Source organism: Somniosus microcephalus, chromosome 4 (genome assembly GCF_052327205.1).
Source record: "Somniosus microcephalus isolate GS21.2 chromosome 4, FLI_Smic_1.0, whole genome shotgun sequence".
Lineage (NCBI taxonomy): Eukaryota > Metazoa > Chordata > Chondrichthyes > Squaliformes > Somniosidae > Somniosus > Somniosus microcephalus.
The window spans coordinates 36,630,602-36,649,361 of NC_140990.1; the positions used below are offsets into that span (position 1 = coordinate 36,630,602).

At 49.1% G+C, this 18,760-nt stretch overlaps 1 protein-coding gene across 2 annotated transcripts; it reads right to left on the minus strand.

Annotated features, from left to right (window-relative positions):
- Positions 1–13,896: 13,896 nt before the first annotated feature.
- LOC147118632 (uncharacterized) lies at positions 13,897–18,297 on the minus strand. Of its 2 annotated transcripts, none has more exons than XM_085984515.1 (2): positions 18,032–18,113; positions 13,897–15,861 (listed from the first exon to the last, which is right to left on the minus strand). In XM_085984515.1, exon 2 carries the CDS (start codon positions 15,807–15,809, stop codon positions 15,219–15,221), a length of 591 nt encoding a protein of 196 aa, XP_085840641.1. In that variant the 5' UTR covers positions 15,810–15,861; positions 18,032–18,113; the 3' UTR covers positions 13,897–15,218. The 2 variants fall into 2 exon arrangements, with proteins under 2 accessions (XP_085840641.1, XP_085840639.1); XM_085984513.1 differs by lacking the exon at positions 18,032–18,113 and adding an exon at positions 18,210–18,297 and having other exon boundaries at positions 15,020–15,861.
- Positions 18,298–18,760: the final 463 nt, after the last annotated feature.

The window sequence follows — 18,760 nt, forward strand, 5'->3', positions numbered from 1 at the left end:
CCAAGTCTGAGCTAAATGGTTCAGACAATTCATCCAGATTCTGTCTTATGCGTCTTTCTGGGAGGTCGTACCATAGATCCCATTCTTCATCTTCCGACTCATCAGGTTCCTCATGATCCACACACTGTGTCATGGGTTTTCTGTCTTCTGGAACAAAGTTTTCCTGGTTTCTCGTTTTTTTCCTTCTTCTTCTCTGCAGGGTTCTCCTACTAGGTGTCGGCTCATTATCCGCTGGCGGATCCAGACGCACTTGCTGTCCCAATGGCAGGATATGATTCCGGTGCAGTATTTTTATGGGTCCATTCCCACCTGCAGGTTTTAGCCGAAACACAGGTAGTTGTGACATTTGACTTTCAACAATGTAAGGTGTAGAAGCCCAGCGGTCTGCTAACTTATGTTTCCCTTGAAGTCCTAGGTTCCGTATGAGAACTCGGTCACCAGGCATGAGTTGGGAAAAACGGATCTTCTGGTCATACCTCTGCTTATTTCCTTTATTCTGTTTGGCATAAACAGACTCAGCAAGTTCATAAGCAGCTTGCAATTCCTTTCTCATGTCAGATACATACTTGAGGTAAGTTCTCTGTGATGTGCCATCACTGGATACTCCGAAACACAAATCCACCGGCATCCTCGCTTCATGTCCAAACATGAGGTAGTACGGTGAAAAACCAGTAGCGTCATTTCGGGTACAATTATAAGAATGAACAAGATGTCCAATGCGCCGACTCCACTTGTTCTTTCGCTTTGAATCCAGCGTTCCAAGCATGTCTAACAAAGTACGGTTAAACCGCTCAGGTTGAGGATCTCCCTGAGGATGGTATGGAGTTGTTCTTGACTTCTCAATCCCGAGCATGGACAACAACTCATGTATAAGTCTACTTTCAAAGTCTCTACCTTGATCACTGTGTATTCGCTTTGGCAGTCCATAGTGGATGAAGTATTTCTCCCACAACACTTTGGCAACGGTGGATGCTTTCTGATCCTTTGTGGGAAAAGCTTGGGCGTAGCGAGTATAATGATCTGTAATGACCAAGACATTTGCGGTATTGCTGGAATCGGGTTCGATGGACAGAAAATCCATACAGACAAGGTCTAGAGGTCCATCACTTTGCATGTGAAACAGAGGAGCAACTCTTTTAGGTAAAGTCTTTCTCTGGACACAACGTGCACAGGACTTGCAGAACTCCTCAACCACAGACTTCATACGTGGCCAATAGAATCTGTCCTTGACCAACCCATAGGTCTTATCTACTCCCAGATGACTTGCGTCATCATGCAAAGACTTCATCACTATTTCCCTGTACTTTTCAGGCAGGACCAACTGTGAATGACATGGTTTAGTGGGTGGGTGAGTGATTCTACACAACACTCCCTCTTTAATTTCCACCTGGTCCCATTCTCTTAGGAGCAGACGACAGTCAGGATGTTTTGATTTGTCGATCTGTGTAATATCACCCAGACGGAGAGCTGAAAACACCTCATGAATACAGGGATCCTCCTGTTGTGCTTTGGATATTTCAGATGAACACAACATGGGTAAGTTTTGTACATCCAAACTGGAAAGGTTGCAAAATGCCTGGGGAACAGCATGCATTGACGCTCCCAAGTGGTCAATCTCTCGGGCATGAAATTAATTCTTTGGTCCAGATACCACGGACATCTGACACATTACTTTCACATCTGCTGAAGCAACATCTTTCCACTCTGGTTTCTGGTAGTGTGGGTGACGAGACAGAGCATCTGCGTCAATGTTCTGGTTCCTAGGTCTGTACCTGAGACTAAAGTCATAAGCAGATAGTGCAGCAAGCCAGCGGTGGCCGGTGGCATCAAGTTTTGCCGAAGTCAACACATAGGTTAATGGATTATTGTCTGTCCTCACTTCAAACTTCGCTCCATACAGATAATCCTGCAGCTTATCCAACACCCCCCACTTCAACGCCAAGAATTCTAGCTTATGAGCTGGGTAGTTACGCTCTGATGGTGTAAGACTGCGACTGATGAACGCTACGGGTCTCAGCCCTGCTCCTTGGTCCTGATACAACACACCACCCAACCCTTCTTGACTGGCATCCACGTGTAGCACATATGGCAGCTGTGGGTTTGCAAAAGCCAACATGGGGGCTTGAGTAAGACTTTGCTTTAAGGTGTGGAAGGCCTCTTCGCATTTCTCATCCCATCTAACACCAAAAGGCTCAGAGGGTTTGAAGTAGTCCTTGTTCTCTTTACCTTTAGCCTTTTTCTTCCTCTCGGCTGGTGGGAGGTAACCAGCCAGCAGCTGATTCAGAGGATGGGCCACTTTGGAGTAATCCTGCACAAAGCGCCTGTAATATCCGCAGAACCCAAGAAATGACCGCAAGGCAGTCACTGTGTTCGGTTTGGGCCATGTGGTAACAGCTTCGATCTTGGATGGATCTGTGGCTACTCCATCCTGTGATACAATATGCCCCACATAGGACACGGATGTTTGGCAAAACTGACACTTGTCCAATGATAGCTTGAGACCTTCATCCTCCAGGCGACCAAGCACTTTCAGCAACCGAGCTTCGTGTTCTTCAAGGGTTGCCCCAAACACAATGATATCATCCAAGTACATCAATACTTCGAGCAAGTTCATGTCCCCAACTGTTTGTTCCATTATTCTTTGAAAAGTTGCTGGAGCGCCTGAAACTCCCTGTGGCATCCTTTCAAATTGGTAGAACCCAACTGGACATATAAAGGCTGTCTTTTCTTTGTCCGATTCACTCATCGGCATTTGGTAGTATCCACTTCTGAGATCCAACACACTGAACCACTTGTTTCCATTAAGACAAGCCAGTGCATCCTCAATTCTTGGAACGGTGTATTGGTCAGGAATAGTACGTCTGTTAAGCGTCCTAAAGTCCACACACATCCGAATCTTTCCGTTCTTTTTCCTCACCACCACTATAGGAGATGCATAAGGACTCCTGGACTCGGTAATGATCTCAGCTTCTTTTAACTGCGACAGGTGCTGTCTCACTGCTTCGATGTCAGCTGGTGCCAGCCGTCGAGACCTCTCCCGAAAGGGTTTATCCTCGGTAATTCTGATAGAATGGCGAGTACTCTTACTACAACCAACATCAAACTCATGAGTAGAGAAAACTCCTCTCCGCTCCATCATCTTCCTGACTAATCGGTCCTTCCATTCTTTAGGAACGAATGAATCTCCAAAGTTGAAGGAGGAGGGTGTCAGATCTCCGGTTGAGTTAACTTTGGACTCTTCCTTCACATGTGACGACAGTACATTTACAGGAAACAGATGCGCAATCGGCATTCCTTTCCTCAATGTGATTCCTTTGCCTGACATATTCCTCACGGTCACTGTAACTCTCCTTGACATCACAGCTGTCGGGGTCTGCAACTCTGGTCTCACCAGAAGCTCATTTGGAAACCGTGACTCTTCTGCAGGATCATCCGGTGACTCTATCAGAATGGCTTCAGTACCTGGCGTTCCAGGGAATTTTAGTATCCCAGGGATTCTAGCCACTCCTCCAGGACGCAGGGTGATAGGGTTGGCTCGAACGTACCACACAGTTCCTCTTTTGCTATCATCTACGTCGGAAGAAAGTTCAGGCAGTTTCTCAAAAGCCTTTTTGAAAACAGGGTGAATGTGTCTGGTGCTCAAGAAGTTTTCACTTCCCTGCTCTTTGCAGCTTGTCAGGAGTCGTCTCACTATGGGTGTATTACTGCCAACCAGTATGGAAACCTCACCTTTCACCATGGGGTCAGGACAAACCAACACAAGTGCATCAATGGTCTCAGTGGTCCCTACATCAGCTTCCAAGAACTCCAACCTCAGCGACAAATAGCCACCATATGGGTAATCAGCAGGACTAAGGCCCCAGGTCTGCAGAAGACTGATTGGGGTTAACGGCAAATGCGTCAGGTATCGGTCATAGAAGGATCTGTACAGTATGGTAACCTGAGAACCCGTGTCGAGGATAGCTTTAGTATAAATGCCTTCAATCTGTATTGATACAGCAGAATTCGGCCCTACTAAACCTTCAGGTATGATGTCTTTCATATCCCCTCGTCTATTATTGCACTTAGCGGAACGTGTCTTAACTACAGGGACAGCAGGCCGTTCCGTTACTGTGCCCCTTTGTAGTTTCCCGACTTCTTGGTAAGTTTTATGTGACGGTCATTTACTTTTTTTTAGATTTTCCTCACCTCTACATTCTCGCTTGAAATGTCCATCCTTTCCACAGTTATAACAAAAGACTCCAGGTCTATCTCCTTCAGGGGGATATCCTTTAGAGGAATCATTCATTTTGCTGTTAGACTTCGCAGGGTGTTCAACCTTTTGCACCCGTGCGTCATCCCTTTCTGTTTTGGGCTTAGACCGAAAATATGCCATCTCGGCTCTCATGACATTTATTTCCTTCTTCAGCTGCTCCATCTCAGGGTTGACATCACCCTTAGGAGTAGGAACTGTAACAGGAGTCACAAGCTTTTGGACATCACAGCACTCTTTGCTACATTCCGGGCCTGAAGCATATCCTCCTCTCTGACTTCCCTTAGCAGCTCAGTGAAGGTAGGTGGATCTCGCAACTTATGGGTCATGCGTATGCGAAGAGCAGTCACGTCTTCGAGCAATGCACCTCGCACAACCTGTTCAATGCGGAACCGATTCATTTCAGGCAACTCAATCCCTCTTTTCCGTAACATACAATGCAGCAGTTTGTCTATTCTCAGCAGATAACTGGACAGCTTCTCTCCCTCACACTGGAATGTGCTTCTGAATCTGACCATCAAATCTGAAATGGTTTCAGTAGTTCCAAAGGCAGTTTCTAGAGCCTGCTTGTAGTCAAAGGAAGTAGCAGAGGTGTTCTGCGCCTTTAAGAATCTTACAATGTCAGCAGCAGGACCCTTAAGGCTTTCTACTATTCTCTGCCTCTTCACATTGTCACTGCACTGCCATTCCTCTAGCAGAGGCAGGGTCTGCTCAGCCCAGGCGTCATACTCCTCTTCCCCACTGGGAGTTGGTCTCACTCCTGAGAACATACGGAGCTTACGGTATCCCTGAGCCTCGAAGGGCAGATTGGTGCATTTATCCACCAGAGAACTAATGGCACTGACCAACTGAGTGTTCATATTCAGGGCCGAAGGACCTATCAGACCTTTGACATCAGCAACAGTCTTTCCTTCTTGTCTCAAGAATGACAACAACTTGGTCTGAAACCCTTCTTCTTCCTTAGTAGTAATAGGGACAAACTGAATTGGCCAGGGACCAGCCTCTTCAGAAAGCCCAACTGCCTCAGGTAAACCATGACCTCTCAGGTTCTCTGATGTCTGGATCAACACAAACTGCTTCTTGGTAGCTGTATCCAAGCAGCGCTCAACTATCCTAACCTTTCCAAAGGCTTTGACACAATTCAGAGCCCTTAGCAAAACATCATCGGGGTCATCGTTAGCAACACCATTCAGCACAATGGCATGGGTAGTAGCTATCTGCTTCCGTTTGCACCAAGCTTCAACCTCAATAACATCCATCTTTTATGCTCAAACAGCCCAGTAGAAACCACAAACCACTCTCTTAGCAATGAGCATTCAGTACTGTTAGTTTACTGACATAAATAGACCACAATCCTGGACGAGCCCCCAAAATGTAACCCCTTCACGGTTCTCTAGATATATGTGAGATGTGGTCTCTGTTGTAGACAGTATTCTATAGTCCAGTAAGGAGATCACTACTACAATGGCTTAATTCTAATTATCTTACTTTATAGTTTTAACGTCAGACAGTATAAGAAGATTACGGGTCAATGACCTAAATTAGACATTTGCATACATTAGAATGAATCGAGACATAATAAACATACATTCTCCATTTACATGGATTCAAAGGAGAATCTGTCCGTGTCCAAATTCGAGTGCACTCTTTCGTTGGCGCGCTTAAGTTGGAGCTCATGGTATGTATAATGTCTGCAAGACTTACGACTCCGAACCCCTTCGTTGAATTCTCTTCACGATCACTGAATCCCACTTTGAGTTCTGGATGCAGAGCTACTAATACGAAGGGCGGCGGCCGAGTTTGGAAGCCCGGGACGGGATGCGGCAGCCATTTGCCTCCTGAGCCCTCTTTTCAGAGCTCCTGCCCTCTTCTCTTCCAGTCGCTCCCGTTTTCCCGCTCGAAAAACCCGACTCCACCCCTTCCTCCTGGGGTTTCTGCCTGGAGACTGCGCAGCCTCACTGCAACAGTTGATACTGGTGCAGAATTATGGAAAGTCTGCTCTTAGTCACATTGTGTCCTTAAAAGTTCTTGCTGTACCTTCACATGGGCAACTTTAACCTAGGGATTTATAACAATGATAATACAGTGTCTAAGTTAAAGATTGATAACCATACTTAGCGTAGATAACATTTCCAGTGGGTATTACATGTAGTAAACAAGTTAAATATAAATATCGCCAGTGTAGTCACAGCTTGTTAGAACAGACCTGGGGAGAAGAGAGCTCTGAATCCACTGTATTATCCCTGTTCTCCGGATCGGGTAACTATACTCTCTCTATTTTTGCAGTGCTGTTAATAAAGTCAGTCAAAGACAATCTGTTGTTGTGAGCTTGATTATCTGGTGTCTGAAACCACAAGACTCAATATATAGTCAACAAGATGAACAAGTAAACACATCATAGCCCAATACTCCAGCTCTATATTCACAGAAGAAAGTCTGTTATCACACTCCTCGAGTGGACAGAATAAAGAAAGCTCCCAACTCAAAGAACCTCGAGAACCATTTGTAAATACCATTTGAATCCTGACTGATATCAATTGTCACTGTACGTTCCATTTAAGTCAATGGAAGATGAGAGAGGGGCTGGAGAGTAGGGGTGAAAGATGAGTTGGGGTGAGGGCGGTTGGAGAGTAGGAGTGAAAGAGGAGTTGGAGTGAGGGGTTGGGGTGAGGGGGGTTGGAGAGTAGGGGTGAAAGAGGAGTTGGGGAGTAGGGGTTGGGAGAGTAGGGGTGAAAGAGGAGTTGGGGTGAAAGAGGAGTTGGGGTGAGGGTCAGAGAATAGGGGTGAAAGAGGAGTTGGGGCGAGGGGTTGGAGAGTAGGGGTGAAAGAGGAGTTGGGGTGAGGGTCAGAGAATAGGGGTGAAAGAGGAGTTGAGGTGAGGGGGGTTGGAGAGTAGGGGTGAAAGAGGAGTTGGGGTGAGGGGGTTGGAGAGTACGGGTGAAAGAGGAGTTGGGGTGAGGGGGTTGGAGAGTAGGGGGTGAAAGAGGAGTTGGGGTGAGGGGGGTTGGAGAGTAGGGGTGAAAGGAGTTGGGGTGAGGGGAGTTGGAGAGTAGGGGTGAAAGAGGAGTTGGGGTGAGGGTCGGAGAGTAGGGGTGAAAGAGGAGTTGGGGTGAGGGGGGTTGGAGAGTAGGGGTGAATGAGGAGTTGGGGTGAGGGGGTTGGAGAGTAGGGGTGAAAGAGGAGTTGGGGTGAGGGGGGTTGGAGAGTAGGGCTGAATGAGGAGTTGGGGTGAGGGGGTTGGAGAGTAGGGGTGAAAGAGGAGTTGGGGTGAGGGTCGGAGAGTAGGGGTGAGGGTCGGAGAGTAGGGGTGAAAGAGGAGTTGGGGAGTAGGGGTGAAAGAGGAGTTGGGGTGAGGGGGGTTGGAGAGTAGGGGTGAAAGAGGAGTTGGGGTGAGGGGGGTTGGAGAGTAGGGGTGAAAGAGGAGTTGGGGTGAGGGGGGTTGGAGAGTAGGGGTGAAAGAGGAGTTGGGGTGAGGGGGGTTGGAGAGTAGGGGTGAAAGAGGAGTTGGGGCGAAAGAGGAGTTGGGGTGAGGGGCGTTGGAGAGTAGCGGTGAAAGAGGAGTTGGGGTGAGGGGGGGTGGAGAGTAGGGGTGAAAGAGGAGTTGGGTTGAGGGGGTGGTTGGAAGGCAAGTGTGAAAAAGAACTTGGCCTTAAGCTCTGTAATTCACTCCCTAAAACTCTCTGCCTCTCCCCCTTTCTCTCATCCTTTGAGATGCTCCTTAAAACCTACCTCTATGATAAAGCTTTTGGTCATCTTTCCTGCTATCCCGTTCAGCGCCTTTGGACGTTTTACTACACTAAATGTGCTATAAAAATGTAAGTTGTTGCTGATACCAAATCTAGGGACCACTGACACCGTAATACCAAATCCAGGGACCACTGACACCGTAATACCAAATCCAGGGACCATTTACACTATGACACCAAACTCAGGCTAGATTTATGATGGGGCAACAAACCCAGGGACTCTTTGCACTGCAACACTAAATTCAGAGACCACGTGTACAATCCTAGGGATAGAATCCCCATCTACAGTCCCAGGGTTAGAATCCCCATGTACAGTCCCAGGGTTAGAATCCCATGTACAGTCCCAGGGTTAGAATCCTCATGTACAGTCCCAGGGTTGGAACTCCCATGTACAGTTCCAGGGTTAGAATCCCCATGAACAGTCCCAGGGTTAGAATCCCCATGTACAGTCCTAGGGTTGGAATCCCCATGTATAGTCCCAGGGTTAGAATCTTCATGTACAGCTCCAGGGTTAGAATCCCCATGTACAGTCCCAGGGTTAGAATCCCCATGTACAGTCCAAGGGTTAGAATCCCCATGTACAGTCCCAGGTTTAGAATCCCCATGTACAGTCCCAGGGTTAGAATCCCCATGTACTGTCCCAGGGTTAGAATCCCCATGTACAGTCCCAGGGTTAGAATCCTCATGTACAGTCCCAGATTTAGAATCCCCATGTCCAGTCCCACGGTTAGAATCCCCATGTACAGTCCCAGGGTGAGGATCACCATGTACTGTCCCAGGGTTAGAATCCCCATGGACAGTCCCAGGGTTAGAATCCCCATGTACAGTCCCAGGGTTAGAATCCTCATGTACAGTCGCAGGGTTAGAATCCCCATGTACAGTCCCATGGTTAGAATCCCCATGTACAGTCCCAGGGTTAGAATCCCCATGTACAGTCCCAGGGTTAGAATCCTCATGTACAGTCCCAGGGTTAGAATCCCCATGTACAATCCCAGGGTTAGAATCCCCATGTACAGTCCCAGGGTTAGAATCCCCATGTACAGTCCCAGGGTTAGAATCCCCATGTACTGTCCCAGGGTTAGAATCCCCATGTACAGTCCCAGGGTTAGAATCCCCATGTACAGTCCCAGGGTTAGAATCCTCATGTACAGTCCCAGGGTTGGAATCCCCATGTACAGTCCAAGGGTTAGAATCCCCGTGAACAGCCCCAGGGTTAGAATCCTCATGTACAGTCCCAGGGTTAGAATCCCCATGTACAGTCCCATGGTTAGAATCCCCATGTACAGTCCCAGGGTTAGAATCCCCATGTACAGTCCCAGGGTTAAAATCTCCATGTACAGTCCCAGGGTTAGAATCCTCATGTACAGTCCCAGGGTCGGAATCCCCATGTACAGTCCCAGGGTCGGAATCCCAATGTACAGTCCCAGGGTCGGAATCTCCATGTACAGTCCAAGGGTTAGAATCCCCATGTACAGTCCCAGGGTTAGAATCCCCATGTACAGTTCCAGGGTTAGAATCCCCATGTACAGTCCCAGGGTTAGAATCCCCCTGTACACTCCCAGGGTTAGAATCCCCATGTACAGTCCCAGGGTTAGAATCCCCATGTACAGTCCCAGGGTTAGCATCCCCATGTACAGTCCCAGGGTTAGAATCCCCATGTACAGTCCCAGGGTTAGAATCCCCATGTACAGTCCCAGGGTTAGAATCCCCATGTACAGTCCCAGGGTTAGAATCCCCATGTACAGTCCCAGGGCTGGAATCCCTATGTACAGTCCCAGGGTTAGAATCCCCATGTACTGTCCCAGGGTTAGAATCCCCATGTACAGTCCCAGGGTTAGAGTCCCCATGTACAGTCCCAGGGTTAGAATCCCCATGTACAGTCCCAGGGTTAGAATGCCCATGTACAGTCCCAGGGTTAAAATCTCCATGTACAGTCCCAGGGTTAGAATCCTCATGTACAGTCACAGGGTTGGAATCCCCATGTACAGTCCCAGGGTTAGAATCCTCATGTACAGTCCCAGGGTTAGAATCCCCATTTACAGTCCCAGGGTTAGAATCCCCATGTACAGTCCCAGGGTTAGAATCCTCATGTACAGTCCGAGGGTTAGAATCCCCATGTACAGTCCCAGGGTTAGAATCCCCATGTACAGGCCCAGGGTTAGAATCCCCATGTACAGGCCCAGGGTTAGAATCCTCATGTACAGTCCCAGGGTTGGAATCCCCATGGACAGTCCCAGGGTTAGAATCCCCATGTACAGTCCCAGGGTTAGAATCCCCATGTACAGTCCCCCAGGGTTAGAATCCCCATGTACAGTCCCAGGGTTAGAATCCCCATGTACAGTCCCAGGGTTAGAATCCCCATGTACAGTCCCAGGGTTAGAATCCCTATGTACAGTCCCAGGGTTAGAATCCCCATGTACTGTCCCAGGGTTAGAATCCCCATGTACTGTCCCAGGGTTAGAATCCCCATTTACAGTCCCAGGGTTAGAATCCCCATGTACAGTCCCAGGGTTAAAATCCTCATGTACAGTCCCAGGGTTAGAATCCCCATGTACAGTCCCAGGGTTAGAATCCCCATGTACAGTCCCAGGGTTGGAATCCCCATGTACAGTCCCAGGGTTGGAATCCCCATGTACAGTCCCAGGGTTAGAATCCTCATGTGCAGTCCCAGGGTTAGAATCCCCATGTACAGTACCAGGGTTAGAATCCCCATGTACTGTCCCAGGATTAGAATCCCCATGTACAGTCCCAGGGTTCGAATCCCCATGTAGAGTCCCAGGGTTGGAATCCCCGTGTACAGTCCCAGGGTAAGAATCCCCATGTATATGCCCAGGGTTAGAATCCCCATGTACATTCCCAGGGTTAGAATCCCCATGTACAGACCCAGGGTTGGAATCCCCATGTACAGTCCCAGGGTTAGAATCCCCATGTACAGTCCCAGGGTTAGAATCACCGTGTACAGTCCCAGGGTTAGAATCCCCGTGTACAGTCTCAGGGTTAGAATCCCCGTGTACAGTCCCAGGGTTAGAATCCCCACGTACAGTCTCAGGGTTAGAATCCCCGTGTACAGTCCCAGGGTTAGAATCCCGATGTTCAGTCCCAGGGTTAGAATCCCCATGTACAGTCCCAGGGTTAGACTCCCCATGTACAGTCCCAGGGTTAGAATCCCCATGTACAGTCCCATGGTTAGAATCCCCATGTACAGTCCCAGGGTTAGAATCCGCATGTACAGTCCCAGGGTTAGAATCCCCATGTACAGTCCCAGGGTTAGAATCCCTATGTACAGTCCCAGGGTTATAATCCCCCAGTACAGTACCAGAGTTAGAATCCCCATGTACAGTCCCAGGGTTAGAATCCCCATGTACTGTCCCAGGGTCAGAGTCCCCATGTACAGTCCCAGGGTCAGAATCCCCATGTGCAGTCCCAGGGTCAGAATCCCCATGTACTGTCCCAGGGTTAGAATCCCCATGTGCAGTCCCAGGGTTAGAATCCCCATGTGGAGTACCAGGGTTAGAATCCCCATGTACAGTCCCAGGGTTAGAATCCCCGTGTACAGTCCCAGGGTTAGAATCCCCGTGTACAGTCCCAGGGTTAGAATCCCCATGTAAAGTCCCAGGGTTGGAATCCCCATGTACAGTCCCGGGGTTAGAATCCCCATGTACAGTCTCGGGGTTATAATCCCCATGTACAGTCCAAAGGTTAGAATTCCCATGTACAGTCCCAGGGTTAGAATCCCCATGTACAGTCCCAGGGTTAGAATCCCCATGTACAGTCCCAGGGTTGGAATCCCCATGTACAGTCCCAGGGTTGGAATCCCCATGTACAGTCCCAGGGTTGGAATCCCCATGTACCGTCCCAGGGTTAGAATCCCCATGTACCGTCCCAGGGTTAGAATCCCCATGTACAGTCTCAGGGTTAGAATCCCCATGTACAGTCCCAGGGTTAGAATCCCCATGTACAGTCCCAGGATCGGAATCCCCATGTACAGTCCCAGGGTCGGCATCCCCATTTACAGTCCCAGGGTCGGAATCCCCATGTACAGTCCTAGGGTCGGAATCCCCATGTACAGTCCCAGGGTCGGAATCTCCATGTACAGTCCAAGGGTTAGAATCCCCATGTACAGTCCCAGGGTTAGAATCCCCATGTACAGTCCCAGGGTTAGAATCCCCATGTACAGTCCCAGGGTTAGAATCCCCATGTACAGTCCCAGGGTTAGAATCCCCCTGTACACTCCCAGGGTTAGAATCCCCATGTACAGTCCCAGGGTTAGAATCCCCATGTACAGTCCCAGGGTTAGCACCCCCATGTACAGTCCCAGGGTTGGAATCCCCATGTACAGTCCCAGGGTTGGAATCCCCATGTACCGTCCCAGGGTTAGAATCCCCATGTACCCTCCCAGGGTTAGAATCCCCATGTACAGTCTCAGGGTTAGAATCCCCATGTACAGTCCCAGGGTTAGAATCCCCATGTACAGTCCCAGGGTCGGCATCCCCATTTACAGTCCCAGGGTCGGAATCCCCATGTACAGTCCTAGGGTCGGAATCCCCATGTACAGTCCCAGGGTCGGAATCTCCATGTACAGTCCAAGGGTTAGAATCCCCATGTACAGTCCCAGGGTTAGAATCCCCATGTACAGTCCCAGGGTTAGAATCCCCATGTACAGTCCCAGGGTTAGAATCCCCATGTACAGTCCCAGGGTTAGAATCCCCCTGTACACTCCCAGGGTTAGAATCCCCATGTACAGTCCCAGGGTTAGAATCCCCATGTACAGTCCCAGGGTTAGCACCCCCATGTACAGTCCCAGGGTTGGAATCCCCATGTACAGTCCCAGGGCTGGAATCCCCATGTACAGTCCCAGGGTTAGAATCCCCATGTACTGTCCCAGGGTTAGAATCCCCATGTACAGTCCCAGGGTTAGAATCCCCATGTACAGTCCCAGGGTTAGAATCCCCATGTACAGTCCCAGGGTTAGAATGCCCATGTACAGTCTTAGGGTTAGAGTCCCCATTTAGAGTCCCAGGGTTAGAATCCCCATGTACAGTCCCAGGGTCGGAATCCCCATGTACAGTCCCAGGGTCAGAATCCCCATGTTCAGTCCCAGGGTCAGAATCCGCATGTACAGTCCCAGGGTTAGAATCCCCATGTACAGTCCCAGGGTTAGAATTCCCATGTACAGTCCCAGGGTTAGAATCCCCATGTACATTCCCAGGGTTAGAATCCCCATGTACAGTCCCAGGGATGGAATCCCCATGTACAGTCCCAGGGTTAGAATCCCCATGTTCAGTCCCAGGGTTAGAATCCCCATGTACAGTCCCAGGGTTAGAATCCCCATGTACAGTCCCAGGGTTAGAATCCCCATGTACAGTCCCAGGGTTAAAATCCCCATGTCCAGTCCCAGGGTTAGAATCCCCGTGTACAGTCCCAGGGTTAGAATCCCCATGTACAGTTCCTGGGTTAGAATCCCCATGTACATTCCCAGGGTTAGAATCCCCGTGTACAGTCCCAGGGTTAGAATCCCCATGTACAGTCCCAGGGATGGAATCCCCATGTACAGTCCCAGGGTTAGAATCCCCATGTACAGTCCCAGGGTTAGAATCCCCATGTACAGTCCCAGGGTTAGAATCCCCATGTACAGTCCCAGGGTTAGAATCCCCATGTACAGTCCCAGGGTTAGAATCCCCATGTGCAGTCCCAGGGTTAGAATCCCCATGTACAGTCCCAGGGTTAGAATCCCCATGTCCAGTCCCAGGGTTAGAATCCCCATGTACAGTCCCAGGGTTAGAATCCCCATGTACTGTCCCAGGGTTAGAATCCCCATGTACAGTCCCAGGGTTAGAATCCCCATCTGCAGTCCCAGGGTTAGAATCCCCATGTACAGTCCCAGGGTTAGAATCCCCATGTAGTCCCAGGGTTGGAATCCATGCGTTGGCAATGAGCTTGGGCCCCAGCATATGCTCACCATAAAACCCAGGTCAAGGTCAAACCCAGTGTGCCCTCTCTGAACCCGGTTTGCTGCTCCCTCTGTGCCCAGCACTACCTGCACCCCCGGTGCATGGATGTGGAATTTCAGCCTCAGTGTTACAAGTTTAATCGGTTACAGGCTGGAGAGAGGAATAATTTAACCTGACCCAGAGCTGTGTGATTGGTTCAGTCTGTCTATCACTGACGGGCCCTTTTAAATTTGAGTGGTCAGGTATTCAAATTCCCATAAACTCTAATCCTGAATATAAAAGAGGGGAGAGCTGTGTTTAAATCAGAGTCCCCTTGGAGATTCTCTGAGAGAAGGAACTGGTCAGCTTGAAATTGAATCAGAAAAATCAGTGAGAAATTTCCAATTAGCAGATTTTGACCATAGAATCAATGGTTACAGCACAGAAGGAGGCCATTCGGCCTGTCGAGCCCGTGCCGAAACAGCGTAGCTCATCAGGACAGGGATTGAACCCATGACATTGGCGTTATTAGCACCATGCTCGAACCATCTGAGCAAATTGACCAATATCAACTCCCACAGGGATGGGGAATTCTAGAATAAGGAGGAACCGGTCACGATTTGAAAGGTATTAAAGTATTTGAGAGGCCCTTACATTTGGGATATTTCTTTATTTTGTCCACTCGAGGAGTTTGATAACAGGCTTCCTCCTGTGAATGTAGAGCTGGATTATTGGGCCGTGATGTGTTTCCTTGTTGATCTGTTAAATACATTTCCTGAGTTAATTTAAATATAAACCAGGTTTGCAGGCGTGATTCTCTATTCACACATCGAAGGTGAGAGAGATGCTGTGGGGCACACGATAAGTCCAGCAGCTGAAAGTGATTAACAGACTGGGTTTTGTGTTTAGTGATCCCGGGCGTGTTACTGATACCTTCCCTGGATACCAAGGCTAGGAGAGGCACTCTGGAAGGTTTGGGGAGCTGGGACTTGTCCATGAGAGTAACCGAAGGTATGAGAACTGAAATAATCTAGAGTTAGAAAGGAGAAAAGGCCCAAATCTGCAGCAGTCGGTAACAGGACATCAATTAGTCTCCTGTTATCTTGTAGACGTCAAGGACTTAACACACTGTGTTGGAAACAAAGCTGATTTATTTGGCATATATCCAGAAGATTAAACTCCAGCCCAGTTAGAGAGTTATTACCATCAAACCCCAACTGTCAGAATGAACAGGGTTCAGTCCTGAATGTGCTTAACAGCAGCAATAACAGCAGAATCCAACCCCTGCAGTCAGCGGTGAACTCGCTGGTGTATCAGTAGGCTGGATGATTGAGTGAATCCCTTCCCACACACGGAGCAGGTGAACGGCATCTCCCCGCTGTGAGTGCATTGGTGTGCCAGCAAAGAATTTCTGCTTCTAAAGCTCTTCTCACATTCAGAACATTTAAAAGATCTATCATCAGTGTGAACAAGCTGGTGTGTAGTGAGGTGGGATGAAGAAATGAATCCCTTCCCACACACGGAGCAGGTGAACGGTCTCTCCCCGGTGTGAATACGCTGGTGTTCAGTGAGGTTCCATGAGCGAGTGAATCCCTTCCCACACACGGAGCAGGTGAACGGCCTCTCCCCGGTGTGAATGCGCTGGTGTTCAGTGAGGTTCCTTGAACGAGTGAATCTGCTCCCACACACGGAGCAGGTGAACGGTCTCTCCCCGGTGTGAATACGCTGGTGTTCAGTGAGGCTCCATGAACGAGTGAATCCCTTCCCACACACGGAGCAGGTGAACGGCCTCTCCCCAGTGTGCTTGCGTCGATGAGTTTCCAGCTCAGATGGGCAAGAGAATCCCTTCCCACAGTCCCCACATTTCCACGGTTTCTCCATGGTGCGGGTGTCCTTGTGTCTCTCCAGGTTGGACAATCGGTTGAATCCTCGTCTACACACAGAACACATATATGGTTACTCCCCGCTGTGAAAATTTTCCTTATATAACAGATTCTACAAACAAATACTAATTATGATATTCATACAATATTATAGTTGTGTAGTAAAGTTCTTCTGACAGGCAGTGTCCACCAACTGAGCAGACCAATAGTTAGCAGATCTGGGAGGCACCACAAGATGTTCCACCTTGACTGCAGCAGTCAGCTTTCTTATCCCCGGGGTTCGGACTCTCAACTAAGCTGCTAACTGCCCCTCTATTAAGGCCCGAAAAGTAGAGCCTGCGTGATTCTTGTTACACCTGTGAATCAGATCATCCTGCTGAAGGAAAGTTACAGAACAAACAACCTCAAACTAAACTTACAATTAATGAACTAACAAAGGGCCTCCATCGAACGGCAAGGAATATTACTTCCAGCTGCATTCCTTTTACAGATGTGCTCACTCTAACTCGATCTTCCGTAGACATAGGCTTGGCAGACTGTTTTTGTAACTAACAGCTCCTTTAGTATATTTTCTTCCAACAATTGAGTGTTGTGCCTCAGGAGTTAATTGGAACTATAAACTTCTTAAATTGATAGTTAAGACAGATGGCTTTGCCCGTTGCCTGGACAGCACAATGATGTTTATGGACATCTCCAACAGGGAAGAACATAAGAAATAGGAGCAGGAGTAGGCCAATCGGCCCCTCGAGCCTGCTCCGCCATTCAATAAGATCATGGCTGATCTGATCCTAACCGCCAATCCACTATCACAGAACCATCTCCTGAATCTAACAGAATTAGACACACGAAATAGGAGCAGGGTCAGGTTATATGGCCCCTGGGCCTGCTCCGCTACCCACGGGGCCATGACCGATCCGAACCTAGACTCATGTCCAAATTCCTGCCCGCTCCCCGTAACCCTTAATTCCCTTTACTTCTAGGAAACTGTCTATTTCTGTTTTAAATTTATGTAATGATGTAGCTTCTACAGCTTTTTGGGGCAGCATATTCCATGGACCTACCACCCTCTGAGTGAAGTAGTTCCTCCTCATCTCAGTTTTGAAAGAGCAGTTTTGAAAGAGCAGCCCCTTATTCTAAGACTAGGTCTGTGTGTAGAGAATAACAACAAGTTGCATTTATGTAGCACCTTTAACATAGTAACATGTCTCAAGGTGCTTCACAGGAGGGTTATCAAACAAAATTTGACACCAAACCGCATAAGGAGATATTAGCGCAAAAGAGGTAGGTTTTAAGGAGCGGCTTAAAAGAGGAAAGAGAGTCGGAGAGTTTGGGGAATGAATTCCAGAGCTTAGGGCCCAGTAGCTGAAGGCACAGCCGCAAATGGTGGAGCGATTAAAACTGGGGACGTGCAAGAGGCCAGAATTGGAGGAGCGCAGCAATCTGGGAGGATTGTAGGGCTGGAGGAGGTTACAGAGATAGGGAGGGGTGAGGCCAAGGAGGGATTGAAAAAAAGCTTCAATTCAAAAGTTTCTGGGCAGTTAGTCTTTTAATTCAGAATCTAGCAGCTTCTATGTAAACATACAATAGCAAAATACTGCGAATGCTGGAAATCTGAAATGACAACAGAAAATGCTGGAAACACTCAGCAGGTCATGTGTATATGAAATAAAGAAAATCTGTCTTGTGTTTAGGATGTCATTCAAAATCTAATTTAATTGTGACAATATTTTAATTTTAATTCTGGACTTCTAAAACCCCCTTTCCCACACTCGGTCCCTCCCTATAAACTGTCCCTGGCTCAGATTAGGTGAAGGACGCTCCCTGACCAGTCTCCATTTCTCCTCCATTTACAGACACTCCCTGACTAATTTCCACTTCTCCTTCATTTACAGACGCTCCCTGTCCAGTTTCCATTTCTCCTCCATTTACAGACGTTCCCTGACCAGTCCCCATTTCTCCTCCATTTACAGACGCTCCCTGACCAATCTCCATTTCTCCTCCATTTACAGACACTCCCTGACCAATCTCCATTTCTCCTCCATTTACAAATACTCCCTGACTAATTTCCATTTCTCCTTCATTTACAGACGCTCCCTGTCCAGTTTCCATTTATCCTCCATTTATAGACGCTCCCTGAACAGTCACCATTTCTTCTCCATTTACAGACGCTCCCTGACCAGTCTCCATTTCTCCTCCATTTACAGACGCTCCCTGACTCACTTCCTGTCTGTCCCGGAGTTTGGCGCTTTGTTGAGATTCGGGCCGGAGCGAAACGGGAACCCGCGGGTGGAGGCGGATAATCTTCACTGCTCTTATAATCGGGCCTGGGGCCGCACTCGGGGTGTGTGAAGCCCGCGTCCCCCCGGGGTTCATGAACCCGCTCCCTGAGCTCTCTCACCTGATGTGTCAGCGGCTGCTGCCAAAGTCCGTGCATGCTCAGCTCACCATCTCTTGTTCCGGTTTAAAGGTCAAGCCCCGCCCCTCACACACTCCGATTGTTTGGAGGACCCGCCGCCCGCTCGGTCCTCCAGTCCCGCCCCGCTCTTCCTATTGGTCCGGAGCACCCGTCAATCACCCGGGCAGTGTGAGCTGAGCATGCGTGGATCCTTGGCAGCAGCCGCTGACTCATCAGGTGAGAGAGCTCAGGGAGCGGGTTCATGAACCCCGGGGGGACGCGGGCCGCTCACACCCCGAGCTCGGGGAGCGGGTTCATGAACGCCGGGGGGACGCGGGCCGCTCACACCCCGAGCTCAGGGAGCGGGTTCATGAACCCCGGGGGGACGCGGGCCGCTCACACCCCGAGCTCAGGGAGCGGGTTAATGAACCCCGGGGGGACGCGGGCCGCTCACACCCCGACTGCGGCCCCAGGCCCCATTATTAAAAGACTCAACATTATCCGCTTCACAAACACCCGGGGTGGGCCTCAGGCCCTGAACAAGAGCCTCCGGG